Here is a 27,634-nt window from a genome sequence, read left to right on the forward strand (position 1 = left end):
TTTTGTAAACCATTATTGAAGAAATCTTAGTACAAAGATAAAGTAAGTTATTTATTTCAAACAAATATACATCTATAAAACATGTAAAATCAAAATGATCCATCAATTTTAAAATAGTAAAAAAAATCCTTTACAAAAACTGAGAACTTTTAAAGCAGAGCAAAAACCCTTCTGTCTGTACAGAACTGCACTATTATACTGCCTCAAAAAGGTCAGCATCATCATCATCATCATCATCAGAAAACCTGATTGGTTTTCTAGACTTCTTTGTTCTACCAGTACTTTTAAGTCCAGCTTTTGTTCTTGTTTTCTTAGGTGTTTTGAAATTAAAATTCTCTTTTTCCTGATCATCATCAAAATCATCAACTTGTTTTCCTTTTCTTTTGTTATCACCTGTTTTGAGAAGAGGAATGTCACTATGAAAAACAAGTATTTGTTGTCTAAACTGGAATGTGAAGCATTTCCAAAATATTGTTGTTTTATACACAAATTCTGAAAGACTTTTTTCACCTATTTTGGTACTAGGTAAAACGCAGGGAAAATTATCAAAGCAAAGTTAAATCAACCCAATAATCTGATCATTTGCTAAACTCTTCACAAAAAGGGAGATGATTTGCAAAACAGTATTTTAACCCATCAACTTAGATGTACCATCATTCTGTGTGTCCCCATCTTTCTTTGATTAAGTTTTCAATCTGTTATGTTATTTGCCACCAGGATGTATATCATGTCACCTACTCCAGCATCAAAATAAGTTTCAGTTAAGTCATTTTTTCTGATGGAAGAACTTCTTACAGTTTGATATGTTTCAGGTGAAAGTTAGCCAAAGCCTCAAAATCATAATGTCATGATATCACATGTTTTCACAAATTTGTATCTAGATCCTCTTTGAATGAGTTTTTTAACACACTTAAATGCTAACCTAAAAGCAACCCACTAACAACTGAAAACAAATGAAATGGCAAGGTGGCACAAATGCTTTCCATAAGAACCACATACCAACTGATATATAAATATAAATTTAAAAGAAATATGATTGGTAAAGTACTAAGATATAATAATTAGTTGCCTGGTTTATTTTTCTGTTTGTTCTTTCTCAGTTCTGCTTTATGAGAGGCTTTGGCTGCACGTTCAAATCCAGCTTCATCATCAACTGCTTTATTGTGATAGTTGATCACTTTTTGTTCAAATTCTTCAAGTGTCACCTAGGAAGAGTGGATTTACTTTGCTTTACAAAATTCTACAAAGCCAGATTGATTTTTGATATATAGATGAAATTTGACATAGCATTAAAGTCTGTTTAGGTTTGCTATGTAAAAATGTCATTTTTGAAAACAGGAAATCAGTATGCCAAGGTTAAATTATTTTTGTTAATTCCATACTAAGGCTTTGGAAAGAATTAGATGATGTGACAATTTTTAATGGCAACTGTAACATACTTTTAAAATGAAAATCATTTTGTATCACGATATTGTAGTGGTAATAATTTGCCTCAAACACACACCTCTTTCAATGTGAAATTTCTGTGGTGAAAAGCTAAAAGAATTACCAAATTATTAACTCATCAATTTAAAAGACTTATTGGTTTTAAATTTTCTCACCTTGAAGTCCTGCTTGATAAATTTCTTTGACTTGGAAATTATACTTGCAAAATATTCAAATACTTGTTGATCACTAAGGGCTTCTTGGAAACAAGAAAAGTTCTCTTGTAGCTTTTTGAAACACTTTTCGTTGAAGGGCAACTGAGCAACACAAAATGCAAGATCTCGTCTTTGCCTTGTGGTGCTATGGAAAAAGCGCGTCATCAAGATACATATCTACACAGTCGCAAACTAGACTAATCTAGCTTTATAACTACTATCTATCTGCTGGATAATGTACAAAGACCCAATAATGGGCATTACACTCAATTTTGTTAGTGGTTAGTTGTTAGTAGTTAATTAATAAAATTTAATGTGTTGCACTTTTTAGGAAACTATACTGCTAGATATTTTCAAACGAAATGAGTCTTAGTAGTGCAATGAGGGCAAAATTTGTGAGTTGGGGTGATTGGTTTGTGTTGAACAGTATTAGTTTCCCAAATAGAAACAAATAGAATGGTAAATGAGGTAAATCAAATTTTAAGTTTCTTTTCAGTTCTAAGTAACATAATTAGCTAAAAACTGTTTTTGTACTCTTCAGTATAAACTGGAAATATTTATGTGATCTATAGCTGCCTTGAAGTTATTTAATGACTGATTTTCCCTGACATGGGATAAAATTTGTTGATTGTATCACACAAGGAAACAAAAATAAGCATAGGTTAGTGATATAACAATAGTAAACTGACAGCCTTACTACAATGTGCTTTCTGCAATGCAATGTGATTATTCAAAGATAATTTATGCAAAAATTACTGTTTACTGGTCTGTAATAAACTTCTAGATTGCTGTCATATTGGCAGTGCCGTGCAGAAGAGGATAGTTCTTGGTTGCTAACTCCAAGTTTCATGCTTAATGTGATCATCAAGCAACTTAGAACTATTCTCTTCTATAAACCAAAAACGTCTAATGAATATAAGATGTTGATTTTAATATCATTCGATAGACAACCTAGTTACCTTGTCACTCTAAAACGATGACAAAGTTTTTCAATAAGAGCCTCTGACTGCTTGTCTTTCTGTATAAACTGCAACAAATATCTAATAAAAATAAAAAGAATGATAATTAGTTGGATCAACAGATGGGAAATTTTATGAGAAAAGTTTCAAAGTTATTTTTCCTTATATGCAATCATATATTCTATATAAATGTGCTTATTTCTCATGACCAGAAGGGCCATTTCTCATGCCTAGATAGGGATCATCCATAACATCATGTGGGATATATTGAGTCACGGGGCCTGTAACAGACAAAATACAATGAATCAGTATAATTAGCCATTGGATAACAGTTATACATACTCCATTATTCTCTGGAACTTTTTCTCATCAGTGTTACTGTCTGGATCTGACAGTCTGCTGATTATATCTGGCAATACATTGTATAGGGCATTTCCCTAAAAAGTAAAAGGTTTCAATAGTTTCAAAAGTAAGTCATGATCATCCTAAACCACTTTCCATGAAGCATTAGTCATGTAGCAATGCGAAGAAAGTATGATTTTTCTGAAAACTGTACCTTTTGAGAAAATTCTGTGAAAAACAACTTTGCTAAATCAGCAATTCTCTTTTCCTCATCTTCAAGACGAAACGCCATTTCTGAAATCTGTCCTTTGACTTTGACCATATCATTCAGTATAAGATGTGTCAAAACAGTGACTGTTGTTTGTCTGACTTTGACTGATTCATCAGCCAACCTGAGGAGAAGTTAAAAATTAAAATATTAAATCAAAACGTGCGCAGAAACAAAGGATGCATTTCAAGATTGAGAACACATGTCGGCAAAAAAGAGGCACCTCCAAGATCTTCAAATAGGTTCTTTACCTCTATAGTTTTCCCACAAACAAAAGGGTATTTGCAACAATTAAATATATGTTATATTCAATCTTCAGATATTTTGACCCAACTAGCAAAAAAGGATTGAATATCAATTATATCCAACAAAGTTTTTTGCTATGCAACCAATCCTGTAAATTTAAAGGTCCTACTTTGTTGTTGATCACAAAGACTCAACATTGGCAGGAATGTGACATTGTAGTGTCACCAGAGTACACAATGACATGTATTTAGTGAAAAAGCAAGCAAGATTTATTTGCTAGTGCAGATAAGGATCCTTGTAGCTTATATATAGCTAATGTGGAACAACAGCTTGTGGTTCAAAATTGATATCAATACCCCCAGATACTCGTGTACAATTCTCAAAAAGGATGGACTGCTAAGCTGCCTGGAGGTTTTCAGAAAATGATCCAGATACGACTCTAATTCACAATGTTTAGATAATTAGCTGAGTGCTTTGACCACTGGTCCACACTATCAGGGGTAAATCATTTATGTAGATAAGGAACAGAAGTGGGCCAATATAAGAGGCTTGTGGGACATCACCGTTTATATCACTTGACACTCAATAAAACAACATTGATCTTGCAAAATTGTTTACAATGGTTTTAATAAAATGCCAACCAGTCATGCTGATAACCATACTTTTCCGTTGTTATGTACTTTTTAAATTTTTCCAAAATAAAAGTCTGGATCACCCTGCCAAATGCTTTATTCAGATCAATAAAAATAAAACCAGTTTATTCACCTTTTTGATGTTAATGTACAAAGGGTTAGTTTCAACAAAGTTTCCTAAGTAAAGCTAGACTGATGCGGGTAAACAAGCTTCTTGTGTTTAGGTCATCAGCAAACTAATTGATGTTTATCAAAAATAGAAAGAAAATGGTAAGACAGGGATTTTTCAAAAGTTAGATCTGTCTTCTCTTTGACCTCTCTTGAAGATAGGGGCAACATAAACTATTATCTAACAATCCAGAATTTCCCTGATAACGATGCAATCTTACTCAAATTCGAAATACTCTGACCTTTAACCGTTAGAAAAGGAACAAATATTGTACTTGATTCTTCATCTAGTATTTGATCGATTGCTTTCGGTTACGATTGGTTATGATAATATTACCTTCAAACTGAGTAATTGTCTCAGAAAAATATTTTAGTTTCAGTTGAATGTTCATATTTGTTTCCTTGCTTTAGACACGCGGCACTGATTGGACAATTATACTGGTCTTGCGCTTGCATTTTCTGATTGGCCTATTTCGACCCTAATTTTGACGTTTCATGCTCTGAGGAGTGTCGTTCAAAAAAGCTTTTAGCCAATATTGTTGTTGTTGGCATATTAACATTGGATGAGCTATAGATCTCACTTGTAAAAACAGTTTTGATGTATAACAGCTCTACTTGGGGACTGACACAAAAAGATACGAAAGGCCTAGATGCTTTTCACAGACAGCAACTGAGACAGCTAATTGGAAAAAAGTATCCTATCAAGAACTTGTACAAAAGATGCGAAGAAGGACCAATTTCAATTGACATCCTCAAGGGTAGATGGCGGCTGTTTGGTCACATATTACGTTTGTCCGACGATACACCGGCTGTGAAGGCAATGAGATTTTACTTTGAGGGATCGGAGAGGGGATTCAGAGGCAGACCTAGAGAAACTCTCGTGACAACCTTAAATAAAGATATCACCAGAGCAAGAGCAATGGAAAGGTCTTTTCCACTACCGAACATAAAGAAAAATGGAGATTTTGAAAAGATACGATCCACAGCAAAGGACCGCAAAGAATGGAGAAGATTATCAGAAGTAGTGTGCAGAGCTGCAGAAGCAAAAACAACATGAAACCTACATGTTGGGGCTGCGCAACTGCAATTATATTTATATATATGAGCTAAAATACGCATGTCTTACTTCAAACTTAATCTCTCCATTTTATTTTATGAAATGGCCAACAAAGCTCAATTTTCACTGTAATTTCCAAAAACGAAGTTACTTGGTCAGTTGAGAATACAATAAACAACCGATTTTGTGCCTAATGTGTGAATGAATAAGTTTGCATATTATGTACTTTTAAGGCAAACATACCTCCCATAAAGATGTGCAGTCCATGGCTCAATGAGGTTGGGAAACCTGAATGTCAAATCACCAAGTGCAATTATCGTATTTGCTCTTATTACTGGTTCCTTGGACTAGGAAAAAATTATAAAAAATCAAGTCAAGATTCTTTTTATATAGATAATATTATATCATTATGCATAAGATAAAAAATCTAGAAGAAAACATGGACAAAAAACAAAATTAGGTAAATGTTATATAAACTGTCGATTGCAATTGAAATTCTAAATCGATAAAACCGAGCATTATAAAGAGTTTTTGAAGAATTTGTCTTTCTGTAGTGTGTCCAATTTCATTGTTTGCAGCCCTAACATGAAACGTTCCGGATACGATAGAAGTACAATAATCCCTCTTTTATGTTTCCCTTTACCAATGAAATATTGCTTTTCATACACGTCGTGTTGATAAACAGTCAAACTGTCTTAATATTATCGTGATATTAATATTATATATTATTAATATCAATATTAATCAATAGTTCTTACTTGTTCAAATAGAAAATTACTTCCTCAAGAAAATACATTAGGTTGTGAAAATGTTCTGGTTTATTTCAAAAGATTCAAAATGAATTGGAAGCAAATGTCACAAACGTTCTTGTTTTTTCTTTATTATCCTCTACAGTTGCTAAAAATTATTGAAAACTAAGGCTGATTGGCAGAGCCACAATCGCCAGTCTCCTACGTCCCTTAAAATAATCTTTGTGCACTCCAAGTATTATATGCTTTGAAATAAAATTAATGTTTTAGAACATAACAAGATTCAAAAATTAGCTTTGAGATAAGAAGGAGATGGAACGTGGCTGTATCAGTGAAAAAATAAACAATAACAAAAAATGGAGATTTAATGCAAAATTTCATAGAATCTTTTTTAAGGTAATTGTTTCAAACAGACACACTAACCGTTTACTTTTGTCAATAGTTATAAGTTTTTATACATATTTCTATTGCCGAGTGCATTTTTTTGATAGAGGATCCAGATGTTTTCGATTGACAAAACTGTACAACGTGTGTTTCTAGGTACCATAACAAAGCTTTCGGTTTTAGTGCCTGGGTATTTGGTAGCTTTGTCGATATTTTTGCAAAAACAAACTTTACTTTGTAATGGCAGGCAATTATATACAAGATGCTTGTTGGACTTGATATATTTCAAATAGCATTAAATATTACAAGACGAAAGCCAATATAATTTTACTTTTATCAAATACAATAAAGAGAACTCACCTTTTCGAGAATTGTAAATAGAAGTTGCAGGTTAGGCTCACAAAATTCAGAGCTGGAAAAAGTTATATTTGCTTAAGAAACTCAGATCAAGACTTCATCTTGTGAATTTGTGACAATGTAATGATAGTTAAAGATATCAATGGCCAAAGTACCTTGTGCAGTATGACCTTAAAATTATTCGAATTTATCATCGGCCATGATGTACACTTACAACCATAACATAATCTGGAAATCCCGATTGTACCTTTATCTCTACTTCTCCTTGTTAACAAACGAAAATTTTTGTCAAATTATCTAAAATTTGCTAGCACGTTGTTGGTGCCACATTGGATGATCATAATTATTGTTGACTGGCTCTTTGGTCCTGGTTGCCAAATAGACAAGCTCTGCTAACTTAGCTAGTAGGGCAAAACATTATGCAACTTGAAAATATTAAATAAATTGTTTATGTGTGAATGTATTGTTTATGTGTGATGGTTATTCTGACATGCGTTAGCTCTTTAGAACATTTCGAAGATGTTATTTGTCTTTAATGCTGATGGGGACAGCAAACACTGTCTTCGCTTTGTCAGGGAAACAGTACATATTTGAGTGTCAATACTTTTATAACACCATCTCGGCATCTGCGTATTAGCCAAGATATTTTGAAAAAGGGATTGCATTGAAAGGAAATTCGAGGAAAGCATAATAAACAGTACGAAAGGGAAAAGGTAATCAAGGAAGCGATTTTGCTCGTTTTGATGTTTTCTACCATGATGCACGAATTACGCACCTCTGTGTTGAATTATGGATGATGTATTGTAACATAAGAATTTGAAAGAATTCTAGGTTTACCTTACAATCATGAACTTAGATAAGGCTAAGCAAGCAGAAGTACGCAATTCTTCGTCAGCAAATTTGACAGGATTACTGCATACGGAAATCAGCAATGGGCCAAAAACTGCCAACAGATTTGTTCCTGGAAACACAATGTAATAATTAAGAATGGCACTCGCTGATAGTGCTTTAAAGTTTGTTTTAATTGCAAAAATACAAAAACTGGGCACAAGGATGTGCGTTCTAACCACGGTATGCGAAGAAACAAAGGCAAAAACATGAACCAGCAGAAAAAAGATAAGGACTTGGGGGTAGGGGGGGGGGGCGGTTAAAGTTTTCTTCGTTGCTGCTTGAAAGCAAATGGTGCCACGGCTTCGATTAATTGTGGAAGGGATTTGTGTTTGACCAAGGGCTACTTACTATAAGCCTATCACATTCATTATGAACTTGCGTATTCAAGGCGTCCTATGATTTAAAGAGGAGGTGTTTTTTGACTGTTCCATTAAAGGTTAATTTATAACGAATGTTTTCTTCGTGTTCTTAAAGACTGTTATGTTCGTCAATAAACTAACTTTGCATTCACATTAGCGACAATAATTTTCACCTGTGACAATATCTTTTTCACAGACATTACGAATAAATTCAGTTTCCGCATCTTCTGCCGCAGCTCCACCAACTCCCAGCTCATCTTCGAGGCCTTCTTCGGTAGCCGTTGTTTCCTATAGAGCAGCATCATGGAGTTACTTGTGAATGTAAAATGGGACCAAAACATGCCAGTTAAAACAAACACATCTGAACATAATATTTTTTGTTGAAAAAGAAACCTTCTGTAAGCAGAGTCGTGTAAGCCCACAAACAAGAATAAAAACAACACGAGTATCAGCAGTTATATTTCTGTATTTTTGCTAGCTTGAACCGCAGTTGAATGAAATGTAAAATCGACTACTTGCTTTCTAAAGATCGGCATGTGCGAAAATAATAGAATCACATATGAAAAAGATGTGTCTTGTGCTGTGACGTAGCAATGATTTATAATTCCTCGGCTAGTTACCCCCGTCATTCATAACACAATCAAACTTCCTACTTTCACAGTTTCATTGACTGAACTACGATTCCTCCTCCTTTTGCCTTTCTCAGCTTGTTTCATTTCCTTTTCCTGCTCCTCTATCCGATGCCTCCTTTTCAACTCACTCAAAATGTTTACATCCATGTGCCCAAGCTGCTGGAAGGCTACCTGACCGATGACTGTGAGAACCCTTGCGAGGACCTTGGGTTGACAGGTGCCAGTTTCTGGTGTGCTCAAGGAGTCAGCTTCGGGAGAGCCTATGTAAGATTATTTATTTTATTACAAGCAACTTGCAGATCAAACATCAAATAAGAAGCGGTTTGAGTAATTTTACGAAGTTGTTGTTTCCAATTTCTATCTAGCGCCAATTTAGAAACTTGCAGGATTGCTTTCTTTTGTTTAGGTAAGTTGATAGGCGGGAACCCATAAAAATGGCACAAAAAGTAAGTCACAAAGAGTGAATTCTGGACTCTTGGTGGCGTGGTGCTAAACATCATGAAGAGAGCAATGAATTTTGCAAAACATGCTAAGCTGTGGAGCATAATTACCGTTTTCTTGAGGGGTGGAGGACTCGTCATCAGCTTCATTTGATGGCTTGGAAACCTGGTGTTCCACGACTAATGCTCTGATGAGGTTTTTGATCAGCTTTGCACAGATTATGTCAGGATGCTCAGCCAACTGGTAAATGACATTAACAGCCTGAAGTGCGAGGCTACTCCAAGAGGATACATCTGTCCTTTGAAGACCTGATGAAACATCAGATAAATTATTCTCTAGTCAGAAGACTGCAGGTAATTATTTCATTCCGTAATATAAATGATTTTCCTGAGAAATGAACTAAACTTTCAAGGTATAGTAGAGTGCTCTGTCAAAAGGCACAGCTAAAAGAACGAGTCATTGGCCTTAATGGGTACAGATGAATAAAAACTATTTGTAAGCGGAAATACATACTTTGTAGGCTCATCTATACTGTTACTAGAGTAATCACTTCTTTCAGTCTTATTCATGGTATTGATTTCTATCAACACATGAAATACCTAGTGACAGCGATTAATAGCAGTTTTTAGTTCTAAATATATTATTTTGCTCACAAGTCTATTCAGGCCTCCAAGAATAATTTTTGAGCAATGAGAAATGAAGAAGAATAAAAGAGAAGAAACAGAACCAAATGAAGAAGGAAAGGGAGAAGAAGAACAAAAGGAAGAGGGAAAATAAGAAGAAGAGGATGAAGCGGAAAAATGAATAAAAGATTAAAACAATAAGAATATAAGATTAATAAGAAAAAGGAAAGTGAAAAAAAGAAAGAGGGGGAAATAAGAAGAGCAAGGTGGTCAAGGGAAGGAGGAAAATAAAGAAAAAGCATAACAGGAAGGGAAAAGAAGATTGATAGGGAGAGGGAAAAGAAGACAAAGAGGAAGAAGAAGAATAATGAGTAGAAGAATAAAATGATAAGAAGAATAGGAAAAACAATGAGGGGGGAAAGGGGAAAAGAAGAAGAGTAAGGAGGTCAAGAGAAGGAGGAAAATAAAGAAAAAGCATAACAGGAAGGGAAAAGAAGATTAATAGGAAGAGGGAAAAGAAGAAGAAGACAAAGAGGAAGAAGAAGAATAATGAGTAGAAGAATAAAACGATAAAAAGAATAGGAAAAACAATGAGGGGGGGAAGGGGAAAGAAGAAGAGTAAGGAGGTCAAGAGAAGGAGGAAAATAAAAAAAAGCATAACAGGAAGGGAAAAGAAGATTAATAGGAAGAGGGAAAAGAAGAAGAAGACAAAGAGGAAGAAGAAGAAGAGTGAGTAGAAGAATAAAATGATAAGAAGAATAGGAAAAACAATGAGGGGGAAGGGGAAAAGAAGAAGAGTAAGGAGGTCGAGAAGAGGAGGAAGATGAAGGTGTAGAAAAGCAGAACACGAAGGGAGAAGGAACGAAGCTTAGGATTCTACTTTCAGTGTTTAAGCCACGAGCAATCTGCTAATTTTCGAATTTGCATATGCTGCAATTAAAGAGGCAGTATACATTTTACTTAACATGTCAAGCTCAATAGCAAGCAAATGATAAAACACTACTTGCAAATGATGTAAATCACCTTTCACTAGGATAAGTTCCAGCTTTTCGAAAATTTCATGGTCTTGTGGAAATCTAAACGGCTCTTTATCAGCATTGTTGATTTTCTGAAATTGACATAGAAATAAGATTGTCATGCTGTCGAATGGGGCTTAGACCAGAAAGAATTGACTTTTACTACCAATCGGTAGTTGATAAGTCCAATAATTTCAAAGTAAAGCATTCTCTTCAAATTCAACGACAAGATTGTACTCTCATTCTTTTAAGGGTTGCACTAAAACATATTAGAAGACAGTTAAATCGAACATTTTACAGGAAAACTAAGACAACGAATCATTTTTAGTTGCTGGATAAAAAGCATTTCTGACCTCCTAACATTGCAATGATAATTTTCCAAAGCATAATGCCCCGATCAGGTTCCAATAAACATACCAGTGTGTTAAAATGCAGTCGAAGCACTTCTGTCTGCCATTCCTCTCTCATTGAATCACTGTCTCTGTGTAAGCTACATTTAAGCAACATTAAAACAAGAATTTACAAGAAATTGACAAACCTTGTCTTTTACTGTAAGTTTCAGTAATGCAGTGCACGTGTTGAAAGCAAGTGGAAAGTCTTCGTGCGCACGAGGTCCGAGTCCATTGCTCACTAGAATATCGATGTTGCTGCTCACAATCGACTTCTCTGCCCTGCAAAAAAAATTCAACCATTGACCAAAGTTTTGCTTTTAAAAAGAAATATAAATATATACAACAATCAAATTTATTATTTACCGGCAAAAAACTACAATAAAAGCAAATACTACTGAAGCGGCAATGGAGTGCTTTCAAGGCACAGCTAAAAGTCTAGAAAAGGGTGGAAATGTATAACAAACAACAGATGAACAGATCTCGAAGATAACAAAAAATGGATATAATTTTTGATAAATGTAAAAAAAACTGACAACTTGGGCGATGCAAATCCATTTTCATAATATCATTTTATTTCATTTGGTAAATCATTTCACCTTACGTAAGTAGCGAAAAATTTGGCAAGAAACGACATAGGATGAAACACAAGGTAAGGGAAGTCAAGCAAAATGTTACCCTAGGCCGTTCTAAATACAATCCTTGCTAATGCTCTTTAAAAAGTTGATAGTTCCCGGTAGCAAAGATCGACATCGAACCCCTTTTCTTACAACTTCCAACAAAATGTTGCTTGCAGAGGTGGATATCATGCGACAGGAGTCAATTGGACGCCACTGATGCTATAAACATTATATAAAACAACATTTTTTACATAGGGCGAGGGGGTGCTAATGACAATGAGCGAAAATCTAGTGTACAGAGCCAAAGCTTTTCACATGGGTTGTAGGTCTGTAAACCGAAATTGCCTTACGCCATTAAGACAACTATATACAGTATTTGTGAAAATGAGAGATGTGTACTAACCCGGCAAACATTCCGAGAAGAAGTACGGATGAGCGACTTTCCATTGGTATCGTTTGTGGAATCTAAAGAGCAAGCGGGGACAATAGTTATTCTTATCGTGATGAAGCAAGTAAGGATTCTTGCTTTTTTCATCAGTCTAGGGTTCTTGTTTTCAAATTTTAAAAAGAAAAATTCACTGACAGGCAATTTTCAAAATTGGCTGCTCTAAACTGCAGCCAAACATTGTTGTCCAAAAATTCCTTTCTTGTGGTCAAAATGGAGAAGCAGCAACTCAAAGTAATGGACAGAAACTCTGTCCTGATAAATGCCAGTTACGTGAAGATCACCCTATAATTGGAGCAAGACTATCAAAACTGTCCCTTGTTGTATTTTGGTGAGTGAGTGTAAGAGCATAGGAATATATTTATTTCATTTCTGTCACATTTCTTTGGACCTAACCGTATCTGAAACTATTGGGTCAACAACAACAAATGTGATCATCATTCAATAATGAAACTCAATTCATGTGCTTGAAATTAAAAAACCTTTTACACAAAGATAAACACGATAAGCTTAAGTTTATAACTTTAAAATCATTGAGGGCCTGATGCATTACATTGTCGAAAAGATGTGTGAAAAGACGAGGTTTTCAAAAGAATTGGTTAAAACTCATATAAATGAAAACCTTGAAAGTCTTCCTAATGCACGGAAAAGGGGAGCATTATATCTCGAAAAAGTGTGGGATCCATGAAAAAGGGTGGGAACATTAAGAGACAGTTTCTTGCTGAATGAAATCATTCGAAACAGAAAATTGTTACAGACAAAATGTTTCCACTTCTGATAAATAGTAGGTCATACTTGGCAAGACACGTTTCTCCTGAAGTGAATATAAAATCAGAAGAGCAGGGAGCTTGGAAAAAAGTACATATTCTTCCTACCTTTAAAGAGAATCTTTGCCACAGCAACTGCAAAACACTTTGAGGTATGAGCTCCATTTTGTATAACTCTTTCAGCTTTAAGAAAAGCAAAAATCTTCAACGACATTTGAAATAAATATATGTTTGTAAGCATATTCCAGATTGCGTTGTCTATTCTGACTTGACAGTGCTCGATGTGCAAAAGCACAGAGCAATAGATATAATAAAATAGAAGATAGGCTAGAAATGAGACATGTTCTCTATTACTTTGAGTTTCGTGCTTGCGCACTCATCAGACAGACTATAATGAAGAATATTCCTGCTACCGCGGTATAAATATACAAAAGGTGTGATAAAGTTTGACAAAGGAAATTTTATTGGATAGAGGTTAATTAGTTAGTATGCATATATATATATATAGTATGCATATATATATACTTGTTTGTATGCATATATATATACTTTATAAAAATTTATTAACTCCAGACATCAAGACTTAATATCTTAACAAATCCAGGAAAAGTAAGGACAGCTTGCCTATCATATTTTGGGGAAGAAAGGATTATTATGATACTAAAATGTTGGTGGATACTGCGTAGGCCCTCCAACCAGAAAAAGGATCTAAATGCGAATGAGAGCTCGCTTGTATTCAAACGCAAAGCACTTTTACTGAAGAAGCTTCTTTCTCTAAGGAAAGCCTAGTTAAGTTCTTGCTAAAAAAGAACGTAAAATGAAAGCGATCAAAATAGCAATATTGAAATCTCACCAATTCTTCTAAGGACGTTAGTTCCCCCAGCGTTGCGTCATAGGTAAGGGCTGCTATATTTTGTACAATTGACAAAGCCGTGCTCTTGCTGTATAAAAGAGAAAAGAGAATCGCTAAATCTTACAGATGCTTGTTACTGTTACATCGTGAGATTATATCGTGTTATCACGCAGAAACAATATTTGTAAACACGCAGAAAGTAAAGAGAAATAGGTCTATGAAACTAGGTTGCAAACAAATTTGGCAAAATGGTTTGCATGTTATTCTATAAGTATTTCTAAAATATGTAATAGGAATCTAGGACTCTATTTACACCATACCGTTTTAGTTTAGGTATAAATCGCTTCAGTGTAAACGCAAAAAAAGAATCCGGTATAGAGTAAACGAGACTTAAAAATTTCTATTCTTTAAGCAGTATCTGCAAAATATTTTAAGTAATGCTTTGAATATTTTCGGTTTTATTATATATTTTCGGTTTATCAAAATTTATATACTGTATACCTATGGGCATCATTTCGAGACTCGATATACAATTTGCGGTAAGCATTGATAACAGCCTCTCTCACAGCACTATCACGTGACCAAATAAGGGCCAGCATCTTTCTTGTTCCTGCTTTAACGTCCGTGAGGCCAAATTCATTTGCAGACACAAAGAAGTCAACAGTTTCTAAAATGTCTGAGTTAAATTTCGATCCGAGCAGTTGGCACAGAATCTTGATCGCTTTTTGCATTTGTGTTGCGAATCTCAGAGAATCCTAAAACCAAAAAAGCAAGATTTGCAAAAATTAGCTTCATGCTTTGATTTCGTTGACCAGAATGCGTCTAAATGATTATTGATTAATAAACTATCAGTAAGGTAACAAGGTAAATAACTTGTTAAAATGGCAAGACTTTGGAGAAACGTTTAATTTCAAACGTAAAACCTCTTTATCCTATTAGACATAAAGTATTTCTAGCTTTCTACGATAGGTTCTGGTCTCTCTAGTCTTATATTCCTCCTGTCTCCTACACAGGTTTTTGGTTGCATCTCGCATTCTTTTCTGCTTGTCGAATCTTTTCATTTCTTTGCTCATCTTATTTCTTTCCTATTCACTTGACCAGTATATCCTCCTTTCTTTTCTAGTCAGTCAAGGAGTACATGCTCGCAACGTCGCGCAAAGTCTTTTTGTTGGCACATTAATTACCTACTAATTACATTGTAATTATTTGGACTAAGTACAACACGCAACTAAAGTATGTTATTAGATTCTGCTGCTAAAAGCTCCTACCTCAAGGTACTTGACAAGCAGGCGCTGTTTCTTCAATTCAGATGACTCGTTATCTGACTCGTCATTAGTACCTTCTGCATCTTCTTCAAGCTGTTTGACTTCGTCGAATTCTAAATCCAAAATATGGTAATTTTTTTTTGCAGCAATTAAATCCAAAATTATAAACAAAATATCAGTAAATATCGACTAAAACTAAATCTTATGATAAAAGTTGAACTATAGAAAAAAATGTTAGGCAGGAAGCAAATATGCAGCAAAACGATAATCGAACAGGGGCAAAAAGGTATAGTAACGATGTTTGTGATACTGTAACGAAAAATCGTAAAAAGCCCAGACATATAAATAAAACGTATTTTGTTTTCTACCTACTTTACTTTGAGAAACAATTCCAGAGTAAGTTTCAAATGGAAGCTACGTTGCAAATAATACGAGAATTCAAATAATATCAGTGCTTTCTTTAATAAACAATAAAATATATCAGAAATATTCAACAGCTAAAGGCAATATACACACTTCTGTAAATGGCTTCAAACAGTTTGATCTTCTTTTCTATTTCTAATTTCTTTTTGTTTGCACTTTCATCATTTTCGGAACTTCTGCAAAAGTACGATAGAGTGACACATAACAACTTGATAAATAACTAGGAACAAATCAAATCCAATTTAGATAGCTGCTCGGGTAAGGCAAGCTAAATAGATAAAAAGCATTTACATAACATGCTTAACTAATGCAGCATTGAAACTAAAATCTCTAAATTCAAAGAGAGATGATAGGCTAAAGATTTTAAGAAATTTAAAATAAAAATGGCTAGACAAACAAAACAATCATGCCAAACTAAACTAGAGCAGTCATTGGCCACGTATTGCTTTTATTGGAGGAAGGTTATGACAATGTCACAAATTTCAACCCAATTAAAACATTAGAAATTATAAAAAATACCTGGAGTAAGCCAATACCAAGGAATTGACCAAGAGTTCAAAAGGACAGATCTTTATTGAAAAAAAGGTTTACTGATTCAGTATATGATTTTGATTAAAAAACGAACAAACGTACTCAGAGTTATCATTTTCTGCATTTTCGTTCGTATCGTCGGCGCAAAAATGTTCCGGGAATTTCGTTTCTGCCAATTTATAAATAGCAACTGCTTCCCTGCCTTTGCCATCTTCAATTTTCTTGTAAAATGTTGTCAGTATATTTTCAATCGCTTCCTCTATACTTGTATCCTCGTCAAGATCAAAGTCCGAAATTTCATCAACAGAAACACTTTCGTTCAGAGCTTCCAAGATGTTCGGTGCAACTTTGGCCCATTTGTCTGAAAGGAATCAAATTGAAATCTGTGAAAAAGGGAAGCAGTCCATTTTGCTGTAAATAAATTGTCGTGATCATTTTGCTTTTAGTATCACCATTTACTGAGAGGGCCTTCTTAAATCTTATGCTTTGCAAATACAGGCAGACAATCATTATTACTCTTTCAAGGCCATCTTTTAATAATCTGATTTCACTTGACTATTAAAGTCAGAATGTACTTAAAGCGGCACACAAGAATTAATAATCTGCTAAATGAAAAACCTTGTTCTGGAGAAACTTCATCAATGAGTGTTTTGAGTTTTTCTCTCTCTTTATCTAATTTGCTTTGCAGCTCCTCTGATGATAGCTATGAGAAAAATGATCATTATTAACCCTATCTTGCAATTGATAAAACAAAAAATGTACTTGAACAAGAACCGACAACGCATAAAAAGATAAACTAACTACATACAAAAGGTACCTCGCTTATTTCCAAAAGGTCTTAAACAATTATTTGCACAGTCTTCTGAAGGAGCTGGACAAGATGATGGCAATCTGTTATGAGGTCTTGTTCCATTGACAAAATGAAATATGTTCTTTATAGATAAAATTCTTAAAGTTTGTTTTTCAATTCATGATATGCTAAAACTGAAATCAGAATATCTTGAGACCTAAAACTTTCTCTGTTATAAATTGACTACTCTCTATTTTCCAGCTCATCTAACATGATAATTAAGATAACAAATAACAAATTTATTCTTCCAAGGTTTTATAAGCTAACTTTTGATAATGAGCTTATTTCAGTTTTAATGAATAAGCAGTAAATTGCAATGGTTAGCAGGAATACAATACACGTCCTTGTCCGAATAAGTTTTAAATCAAAGCCATTATCACTATTATGAAAATGTTATGAAAATGATGTTATGAAAATGATGTTATGAAAATGATGCTATTCAATGAGGCCGCGGCTCTTGAATAATCTATGAATACGAAATAAAAATCTCATTAGTCTTCAACATAAATTCCTGCATTTCAAAAGTTGATTAGAAAAATTAAATCGCTTCTGGCTTTCAAATTCGACGTCTCTTTAGGATTAAATTAAGAAGTTTAAAGGCTCACTTTGGCAGAAAATGGATTACCACAAAGAACTGCCTTCAAAAGCTGTACAGCGTACTTCCTCACTTGACTAGACTTATCATGCAGTCTCCCAATCACCAGGTCCATCAAACGACCCAATCGACTCAGAGGAATCGCCTGCAAAATCAATAAAATTGTTAAATACATCAGCTTCTGCATTTATGTATCTGCTTTTTTGAAGATTATAAACAATATCTACGAATGAGATTTTATTTGTTAATACTATTAAACCGCTTTTTTACCTGCAATTGTAACATGTTCATATTTTCTTTTAAAGCACTTTTCGTTTTACAGGACAAACATTAATAAAAGCAATCTTGTAATTGTTGAAGTTTTTATCCTGTTTAAAATATTCGTCATTATTATTATTATTACTATTAGGCTGTCGTGAAAACAGGCTGCCTATTTGGAGATGGGTACAACTTCTAGCACCTAATTCTTAGGAGTTTTACAACAGATGCATACACTTGAAGTGATTTCCACCCATCCTTAAAATTAAGTCAAGAACAGTAATAGAGTTACTTTACGTGCCTAGAATACAAGGATTATAAAATAATTATTTATTAAAGCATTAGAAGGAGAACAGTTAATCAATTTATCTAATAAAATAATTGTAAACAATCTAAATAAAGATTTCGAAAAATTCCAATGTTTTTTAGAAATTTAAAACATAATTCGATGTTAAAACATAATAGCTCCTTGAATGAATTGGAAACAGCGTTTTTATCGATTATTGATCATCGGATACAAATAGACCTGACGACTGCGCATCACTGGAGAGAAATGTGTCTTGCCATTAATGGCCACTAAATGATTACTTTGTAGGAAGTGCAGTAAATGTTTCTCTCGGACAGTAAGAAGCAATGGATATTTTGCCCAGGTTGCTCAAAGGGTAGACATCTCCCTGTGCAGCCAATGTTGAGGGGTCTGTCTCTAGGGCTTCATTATCAGTTGTTCCTCATTCAGAATATCGCTCGCTTAAAATTAGATCAAACAATGGGTTGGTGGTCACCTGTCACTAGAAGCAAAATAATTATCGATCATTAGGTTTGGAAACCGATCGAAACCTTTTTCTTAATCACTTACTGGGTATTTGTAGAGCATTACAAAAAAATCAAGATCCTCCAGAAAGCATTCCAAAGTACAGCAAAACTTAAAATAGCCGCCTGGAAAGGCGGCTAAAAAGCTAAGATTATATCTCAACTTACCCTTTCTGTGCAAAGTGTGTGCCAAATCTGCAATACTTTGCTCCTTACAAACGCGTGTACATCATGCAAATGCTCCTAGAAGATAAAGAAACTAATGATCAATCGAAATGCTGCTGATGTTTTTAATCATCGAAAATCAAATGGCAAAAAATACTTTCAATTTGATCATAGAGTACAAAAATAGTTTTTTAACAATTACCAAATATCATGGATAGCTTCTTCAAGATTTGGCTAAAAATTACTTTTGCAAAGCTTGGGTATAGTAAAAACATAAATAAACCATAGAGAACGAACCCAATTCTGTTGAAAATTCATCACGCAATGAACACAACAAATTATAAATCCAACTCGCCCTCTTGGCCCCAGTAGCATAGCCAAAGTGGTAAGATTGGGGGGCAGAAGTGAGTTAAGCGAGGGGAAAACGGGGTCCACGCCTTTTGGAACGCCGGAAAACGCTCATTTTCAAAGATATTTCTTTCCATTTGAGGGAGAGGGCGTCTGTCCCCTCTTGGCACCCCTCACTACGCTACTATTTGTCGGTTTTGTCGGTTTTAAATGTGTTCGTGCAGTACGAATGATCGACTACATTACCTCAAGTCGATCCAAAAACTTTTCGCGCGTGTTCTTCAAATTGGCATCTAGGCCTTCCTTGCTGAGAACTTTGACAACAATCTCCCCAATCACACCAAGAACACCATTTCTCATTGAATAAGACTGAAATTCAAACGTTAGTTGCTAAATGTCAAAATTTCTGCTCAAAGGAATAAAAAACCAAATGACTTCAACAGAGTAATTATACGTTCTGTTTCATACCATAGCGAAACTGTTACCACGAATGGTGTGGTTTACCATTTTATTCTATTGAAAAAACGGATATTAACTTCAAGAACTTTTTCTAACATCAATCGAAAAAATGCAGAAGCTTTTGGTTGTAATTTCCGAAAAGAAAATAACATGAAAAATTTTATTATGTAAAGCCTAGATAAAAAGAAAAACCATGATATCAGCAAACAATAACACTAGATAATACGGCAAGATGACTTTGAAATAAACAGCATTATTAAACAGGGTCTAAAAAGGATTAAGAATTTATTATGACTTACATCACCATCGAGATGGCTAAGCAAAAGACTGATGTTTGGCAAAACCAAAGACGCTTGTCTGTCAGCCAGCTCAACAACAAACTGGGAGAATGATCTTGTGCCACTGACGTCACGAGACAGGTCTGTTGAATCCATTCGGCCTATTTCTCTGTAAAGGAAAAAAACCATTCAGAAAGTACTTCAGACTGCAAAGATTTAGGCAAAAAACAGTGTGGACGATCAAATGGATGGTAGTATCAAAATAGCGGATTTTTTATACAGTTTTTGTTGTCCACAATGAGACTTTTTTGCTGTATGAGGCATTTTATAAAATGAAGTCATATTGCCTATACACTTCGATGAAAGAATGACCATGAAGAGCTTGTATCAGCCACGACCCTAAATCGATTCTTTTTAGCTTCATTTGAAGTGAAGCCTTCAAAAAGGTGATATGGTTGACTGGGGACTCTACATGCCAGCGATTTCAGCAACTGGAAATAATTCAAAGCAGATAAAGTTAGGGATTAACTTCGAAAATTTTGCGGATATATTTGATAACAAGCTTTTGAAAAAAAAATTGTTTCCTACAGTTTACAGTTACATAAAAAGCCTATGGTACCGCAAAAACAGCACAGTAAAGTGGTAACATAAAATACGAGTCCGATACTCTTCACGAACGGACGAACGGTAAGCGGAAAAACCAAAAACTCAATAATAACAGCACAATATTTTCATAACATGCTAGAAAGAGTACAAAGTATTTAAAATTTTCATGAAAACAATGTAAGTAAATAACGAGCTCTCTTTGATCAGTGACTGGAATTATTTCTTAGGAGATCCGCTGTAAATTCAAAACACCTATCCACAAAGGATGTTCTTTAGGTAAAGCAAAGGATTAGAAAAACAATTTGATGAAAAGCTGCTGCCACATCAAAGTGATAATAAACAAGGAATCGGACTGTAAACGTCGTTAAAAGCATGTTTGCTTTTTGCGTGGAAGACAGCGTCTGATACACAGGAAGCGACAAAAAATATTCCTGTCCTTAACGTTTTGACACGAAATTAATGATGGGTCGTTTGAACAGAGTACAACTCATAAATACCCAAATACGGTCAAATTTGACGACGAGAAAATGAAATAGAAAACTTTATAGTCAAGAGATATCATATTGACAAAACGGGATAGTTGTCTGTTAAAAACAAAAAAATCAGAGAGAAACCTTATGATATCTGCAACGATTCTCTTGGCTCCAAACTCGACAACGAATGTTTCGACGGCTTGGGCCAGCGGTGTGACAAGATGGGTAAAATGCTGCAGGAGCTGAATAATTTTCAAGCTTGCACCTAAAATATAGACAGGTCAGATATCAATTGAAAGGTAGGAATCTTCTAACAGAGCCAAGTGCGAAAACATTTAGACTGCGCGTAGACTCTGTTGAAGAGAGAGGGAGGGATTAAGAAGAAAATACAGCATTTGATTCCCCCTTTTCTTTCCTTCATAGCGTTTAAAAGCAATTTAAAAAATGTATTGTTTTTACTTTAAAAACGGGCTTTACAACTGGAGTGGTAAATATCTCCGAAGACAGACTTTACTTCAAGCTGTTTTTCTGTAAGTTTTGTAATCAGCAAATGGTGAAGACGAGAACATAGTTGCAAAATAAATATATTCCAAAATATTTTATTAATATAGATATACGAACCAAGATAGTTAAAACGTCAAGACAACAATAGAAAACTATGAAGATTTTACTGAAATGTATAAAAATAATTTAAATACAAAATTAGATTATGTACTTAGGCCATGGTCGTATTTCTTTATTAGTATTCCCAAGATGTGAAATATCATTTCCTTTGTTTCCTTCAATTTCACAACAGAAACATTTTCCAAGAACTTGTAACAAACAGAAGTAAAAAGGCTGCAAAAAACAAAGCTTGGATTAAAAATGAATTTCTTAAAGTAATTTCATTTTATAAAAAACGATAGATTCTTCAGTGAACTCACAACTTTAAATAAAATTATCAACTCTCTAATTCCAATCTTGCATTTCCATAAAAAAAATTCTAGCACTTTTAAGATGTCATCTTAAAAATAACAACGTTCCCGATATGAGTATTTCAAATGAAAAGAATATGCTCGACGTTCCACTTATTCTTATAAAAATTATCGTCTACTGAAAAATTTGGGTACTCAAAGTCCTCGGCTTTTGCATACAGATATTTCGTAATACTCTTCTAATTGAAGCATTTAAATCTTATGTTTTTAAATACTCATGGAACAAAATATTTCATTGTTATAATGAAGAACAACGTTTTTGATTGCCCAAACAATAGAATGACAGTAAAAATGTCTGACATATTTCAGTATCTACAGACTACAGCTTAGCAAAAGAATCAAGAGCCCTTGGAATACTAAGAGTGACGTCATATTAGTTTACGGTGCACGGCGTACTTCACGTAATCCTCTTCTATAACTGGGGGATCCCACAGCCTGTGCACATCCAGCTCAAGAAGCTGTCCAATCACGCGCAAGCCATACTCTCTCTCATTCTCCCATGACCATCCGTCACTTTGCACTTTCTTCTTCGCTGATTTTCCTCTTCCCTGAAAGAAATACATTTTTAAACATCATAGGCAGCATTTCCTTACAACAAATGCCACTTGCTTATGCTGCAGTATATACCAATGGAATGGGTATTGTAGATCTTTCAGAAAACATCTATGGTTCATATGAAGACAATGGGTACAATCGAGAAATAATTTTGGATAAAGCACTGCGACCATAACAATACCAGTCTGCTTTGTCGTAACGAGAACGACATTCGTTTGCCAATAGTGCCAATAGTACCAAGATATAAACTATACTAAGGCAATTCTGTGCTACAAAATAAAGGTTGAAGTACTGCAGTGATAAATGAGAACGGCTATAGAAGAGTAGATTTTGAAAGACACTTATTGAAAATATTGGACTAAATTGAAATTATCTCCCACAAATCAAGTAAACAGGCGTTGTCCAGCAAGCAAGAAAATACATTTACAATTGAATTATTATTAGCTAATCTTTTAATATAAAACACATTATAAATTATGGTTTTAATAAAACATCGCAAGTGTTATGTAATCTTTTGGCATGGTCGGACAATTGATTGCAATCTGTTTTACAAATCTCTGCTTCCACTTAAGTTTCTTAATGCTTGCATTTAAGCTAATAGACCATTGGTGTGATGACGTCAGCGACATTAAAAAATCGCGATTCTGTTTACCGCGAATGCGCGAGTCTTCATAAATTTTTCCTTCGCCTTACCATTGGTTTAAAATGATAAGAAATGACTGATACCGGACACTCGCTGATATTCATGGGTACAACAGAAATTTTCTGCTGAGGAGACGCAGCGAAATTGGACTTTTATAAATTTTACCAAACAGCACATGTACACGAGATGCCAAATCGCTTTTATTTGCGTTTACTCAACGCATTAATTTTTTCGAACTTTGTATTATTCAAAACTATTTTAAATAGATGCATTATTAATATCGATATCATAATCAACAAGATATCTAAAGTTGGTTTGCATGCATTGAAATTGAGTCTAAATCCCTGAATCCAAAGACCCTCTTTTGGAGAAATGACATATAACAACTACCTTTCGGGTTTCATCTGTGTGTATGCTTGGCGTGGTAGCTTCCCCTTCAAATGCTTCCATTAACTGTGTAAGTAGGTACGACAACATCTAGAAAGGAGATCAAAATGTTGTTGTCGTCTGCAAAACTGCCAGTTTCTAGGTAGCTGGAAAAACGTACCCACTTTACGCCAACTGGCCGATGTATTCCAATGATTTTAGGAAGACTGCCAATGCCTTGTAGATGTGATAGTTTAAGGTGTATAAAGCAGACTTATCGTCTTAAATTTAAACAGAGTGAATACAAAACTCATTTTGCCAAATTAGTGTGTGCAAAGCGTACATTACTAATTCGTAATGACAGAGTATTAGAAAATGGAAAAATAACAATTTCAATCAAAAATATTCCAGTTGTGTATTGTTAAAGGCCAATCAGAAAACTGTTCTCTGGTTGGCCTATTTCCAACTAAAATCATATTTATTGTATTGTTGATTGGAATTACTCAGATAGGATACGCCATTGATCATTATAAGCTAAGAAGGACCTTCCAAAATGATTGGTTTTTATTTTCTAAGCTAATTATGGATGAAAATCAAAGGAAAAGTGATATGGTGACACACACCTTGGTTGTGTTTAGATGCATGTTTTGGATTTGATAATCCATTCCTTCTGGGTCAATTATAATACCAAGCTCATTCACGTGTTGACTGAAAGCTAAATGAAACATTCATCAGAATCATTTTACAATTGATTATTTATTCAACTTTATTCAACTATAAATTATTCAACTGAAAGTGTGTATGTGTTGGAGCATAGATGTGCCATGAGTATTGGAGACCCTTGTATCAGACTTAAACAGTATAGAAACTTTATTCAGAGCAAAGGTCATTGCTAAACTCATGGTGTACAGCAGAAATGCTCTGAATTTGCATGAGGCTTTCTTCTGGATGGCCCTCAAACATCAAATAAAGTCCGATTAGAAAAACTTTATTTAGACATTTTCCGTATCATTTGACCGATTTCATCCTAAACCCTAATGAAATTCCTGTTGAAAGCTTCAAAAAGTAGTTTACACCAAAAACCGGTTGTAGCCTAAATATCAGGTCACTGGGCTCAAAAACCTCTTTTGTTCTCCCAATGTCCTGGGCAACTTACTGCAAATTCTATTAGATAGAGCATACTGTATCCATTGATCTTTAGCTTTCTATCTTTTATCAATATATCTTTGGTTAATTTGCATTTGATAAATTGCAAATATGTTGCTGAATGACATGAATTTGAATCTGAATTTAAATTTGAGATAAAATTTAAATATTTTATTCGTAATTTCATGTTCTCTTTCTTAGCACTGGAGTTTCCGAACTTAATTAGAATGGGATGGTTTAATATAAATGTTGCCTATCATTACTAAAATTCATCTGGATTCTTACACTTGGAATTCAAAACTTATAGTTGATTTAGTATATAGTTGATTTGAAAACTTTATATTTATTTAATTTGTAATAGCTTTTGAAACAAAATTCTGTACACATGCGAAGCATAAAATATTTTGCTAATTGAAGACACCTACCTTTGATGGTAACAGACCATGCATTCTCTTTCACATCTGCTGACAGTTCATTGAAACGACTAAAATGCAATTTAGATATTAATGACAATGTATATAAAAGACTGATGCCACCAAAGTCAATTTCATCAACATGTGATTCAACAGAAAAATTTCATTGGAAATTTTTTTTTAAAAAGAGGTAGTCTATGGTTGTAGCAGAAAAAAAATAAGACTAACAAAACCTGACACATAAAGAAGGAAAACTGTTTTCAAGCACAATAGGATATGCCTTCAAATTGACATGACAAATTTCTTAGTAAAAAAGCAAGTTTCTAAATTCAGAAACATAATTCTGAACCCTAGACAGATACATACAACATTATCAAAAGGACATGTATCATCACTTTCTGAGGTTTCACAGTAATAAATGATTCAATTCCTTCCTTTTAAATTGTTTTCAACCAATAGCTGGCTTTTTACCTCTGTGAGATATATTTATACACATAAGCATTTACATAAGCTGCCTCAAAGAATATTGAAAAATATGGTAATCTCACATTTGTCTGAAGCTGATTTATATTATAGAAATAGACTTTTTCTGAGAGACATGCATCTTGTATTGTAATATTAGTCCTACTGGCAGAAGGAGCTGGGTCGTTGGTTGAAATTACAGAGGGGGGGAGACTATAGTCCTTCAAAACATTTTTAAACGAGAAAAAAACAAGACCCTAGTGGATGCGGCTCTTGATCCTTATCAGTCTTCCAGAAAAGCTTCTATCTCTTTTCAACTGATTCAACTGAACAGAATTTTTATTTTCAAATACCTATGCTGACAGCCTTCTCTTCAACAAGAAACCTTGACCCAAAAAATCAACTTTTACTTGGCAAATTAATAGAACTCACCTTAGAATGCTGAATATTGTATCAAACTCTGATAAAATTCCTGTTGGGCCTTTTTCTTTCAAAGCAGTCTCACTCTCTGAAAAGAGTATATAAAATCATAAATCTGGTCTTTACAGTATAAAATTGGATATATGTTTTAGTTCAGCATTTTATGATTTTCAAGAAATGAGCAAAAAAACAAGGGGGCAAAACATTATCCACCTACAGATAAAATGTGTACATAGGACTTTCAGTAAGTTTGCCCAAAGAGCAATAATAATTATCTTTCAAGAATGATTTACTTTGGCATATATATATAGAATATATAAGAAAGTTTCAGCTTTTTATGAAACCAAACGAGTTATGCAAACTGAAAACTGAGTAGAGGTAGATTAATAACTTGAAATTGACAAGTTAAGAATAAACAGGATCATACAAGTTGTCAAACCCTGGTATGGATTTCAATTTTACTGTCATTCTGTGGCTAGTCAGTTGAAGCTTTAAAGTCTATCTCTAAAGAAAGTTCACAAAACCCACTACATGAAATGTTTCTTGGTAGGAGATTTACAAACAAAACTTGCTTTAATTACTATTATTGTCATTTGAAGAAAGACAAACCCCTTTTGACCAATTATCTTCAAGCCATGAATTCAACAAAACATAGTTTTGGTAAAGGTCTGGAAATGCTGATATTTTTTGATGGGTAAAATGATGGGATTTGGTTTCGCGTATGCCGCTTTGAATTTTATCTTTGTATACTTTACTTAAGTTACATTAAGTGTAGCTCTCAAAAACAACTCAACTCTTTCAGTGAAATACCATAGAGGCTTTCAATGTAAAAATTTGGACAATTTGTCATATTTTAATGTTTTTTTGCAAAACAACAGTTTGAAGCATATCACTTGTATAAGCCATATCAATGTTTTTCTTTTACTGTGGTCGCCAGGGTAATATAAGGACCATACAAAGTTGAATCACTTTTGCATGTTTTGGACAACCTATTAAGAGTAACTTTCACCAAAAGTGTGATCAGGCCGAGTGACTTATTCAAGTTAACAGTATATACATATAACTGAAAATATATTTTTAGAGTAGTGTGTCATTCAACTTTCAAACTTTGCAAACGGTAAACTGAATTGGCGTGTAGTAAAAAACGTTTGAATCGCAATGGTTAGACATCTGCTCCGTACTGTAAAGAGTAAATTTTTCAAAGCAATAGTTTTGCACTTGAGAGAAAGAAGATAGATTTTAAAGAATAACTGAGCAAAGTTGCTATTCATTCGGATCCTCAATAAGCGAACAATACAATCTCTTACTTGCTTAGGCCCTCTCTTCTTACCTGCAAATTTCAGATTGATATCCCTGACAGAGTAGACTTCATCGACAGCGTAATGTTCATCACTGTGGCTAAGAAGATCATTTTTCGATAACGGTATCTGAAAAGGTAGCTCCATTTCTACAAGATCGTTGGAAAAATTAATGTAAACCAAGCTTTGGTAGGCCCGATTGATATTCAACTGGAGCCGCTACCAATTTTACGCGCCTTTTTCAAGAAACCAAATTTTATGCTCCTTCGTAGTCTCTTTAAGATCCAACGTATCATTATTGTTATTATGTTAGATTTGCTATAGACAAAACCCAATTCTCAGTGTTTGTACAAAGGTATGATAGGATGTCTAAAAATAAAGAAACTTTAAGGACATGTACCTTGTGCCTTATGGAGGGTTTGCATAGCATAAAATTTTTCCACCATGATTGCCCGCTA

General features: G+C 34.2%; 1 protein-coding gene across 2 annotated transcripts; it reads right to left on the reverse strand.

The window, feature by feature from the left end:
* On the reverse strand, nucleotides 1-27,430 carry LOC135682180 (condensin complex subunit 1). Of its 2 annotated transcripts, none has more exons than XM_065196948.2 (34): nucleotides 27,209-27,430; nucleotides 25,891-25,966; nucleotides 25,009-25,067; nucleotides 24,061-24,152; nucleotides 23,462-23,548; nucleotides 22,270-22,421; nucleotides 21,615-21,736; nucleotides 21,041-21,164; nucleotides 19,842-19,989; nucleotides 19,330-19,452; nucleotides 18,739-18,813; nucleotides 17,513-17,647; nucleotides 16,676-16,760; nucleotides 16,160-16,418; nucleotides 15,620-15,702; nucleotides 15,107-15,216; nucleotides 14,340-14,593; nucleotides 13,839-13,926; nucleotides 13,094-13,168; nucleotides 12,177-12,238; nucleotides 11,303-11,435; nucleotides 10,772-10,856; nucleotides 9,236-9,433; nucleotides 8,706-8,944; nucleotides 8,226-8,340; nucleotides 7,640-7,763; nucleotides 6,806-6,857; nucleotides 5,556-5,659; nucleotides 3,156-3,333; nucleotides 2,942-3,036; nucleotides 2,600-2,680; nucleotides 1,602-1,785; nucleotides 1,070-1,205; nucleotides 1-393 (listed from the first exon to the last, which is right to left on the reverse strand). In XM_065196948.2, the coding sequence occupies exons 1-34, from the start codon at nucleotides 27,321-27,323 to the stop codon at nucleotides 194-196; spliced, it is 4,248 nt and encodes a 1,415-aa protein (XP_065053020.2). In that variant the 5' UTR covers nucleotides 27,324-27,430; the 3' UTR covers nucleotides 1-193. The 2 variants fall into 2 exon arrangements, with proteins under 2 accessions (XP_065053020.2, XP_088969365.1); XM_089113239.1 differs by having other exon boundaries at nucleotides 17,510-17,647.
* Between the last annotated feature and the right edge of the window lie 204 nt (nucleotides 27,431-27,634).

Source organism: Rhopilema esculentum, chromosome 16 (genome assembly GCF_057945365.1).
Source record: "Rhopilema esculentum isolate cy_ngs chromosome 16, ASM5794536v1, whole genome shotgun sequence".
NCBI lineage: Eukaryota > Metazoa > Cnidaria > Scyphozoa > Rhizostomeae > Rhizostomatidae > Rhopilema > Rhopilema esculentum.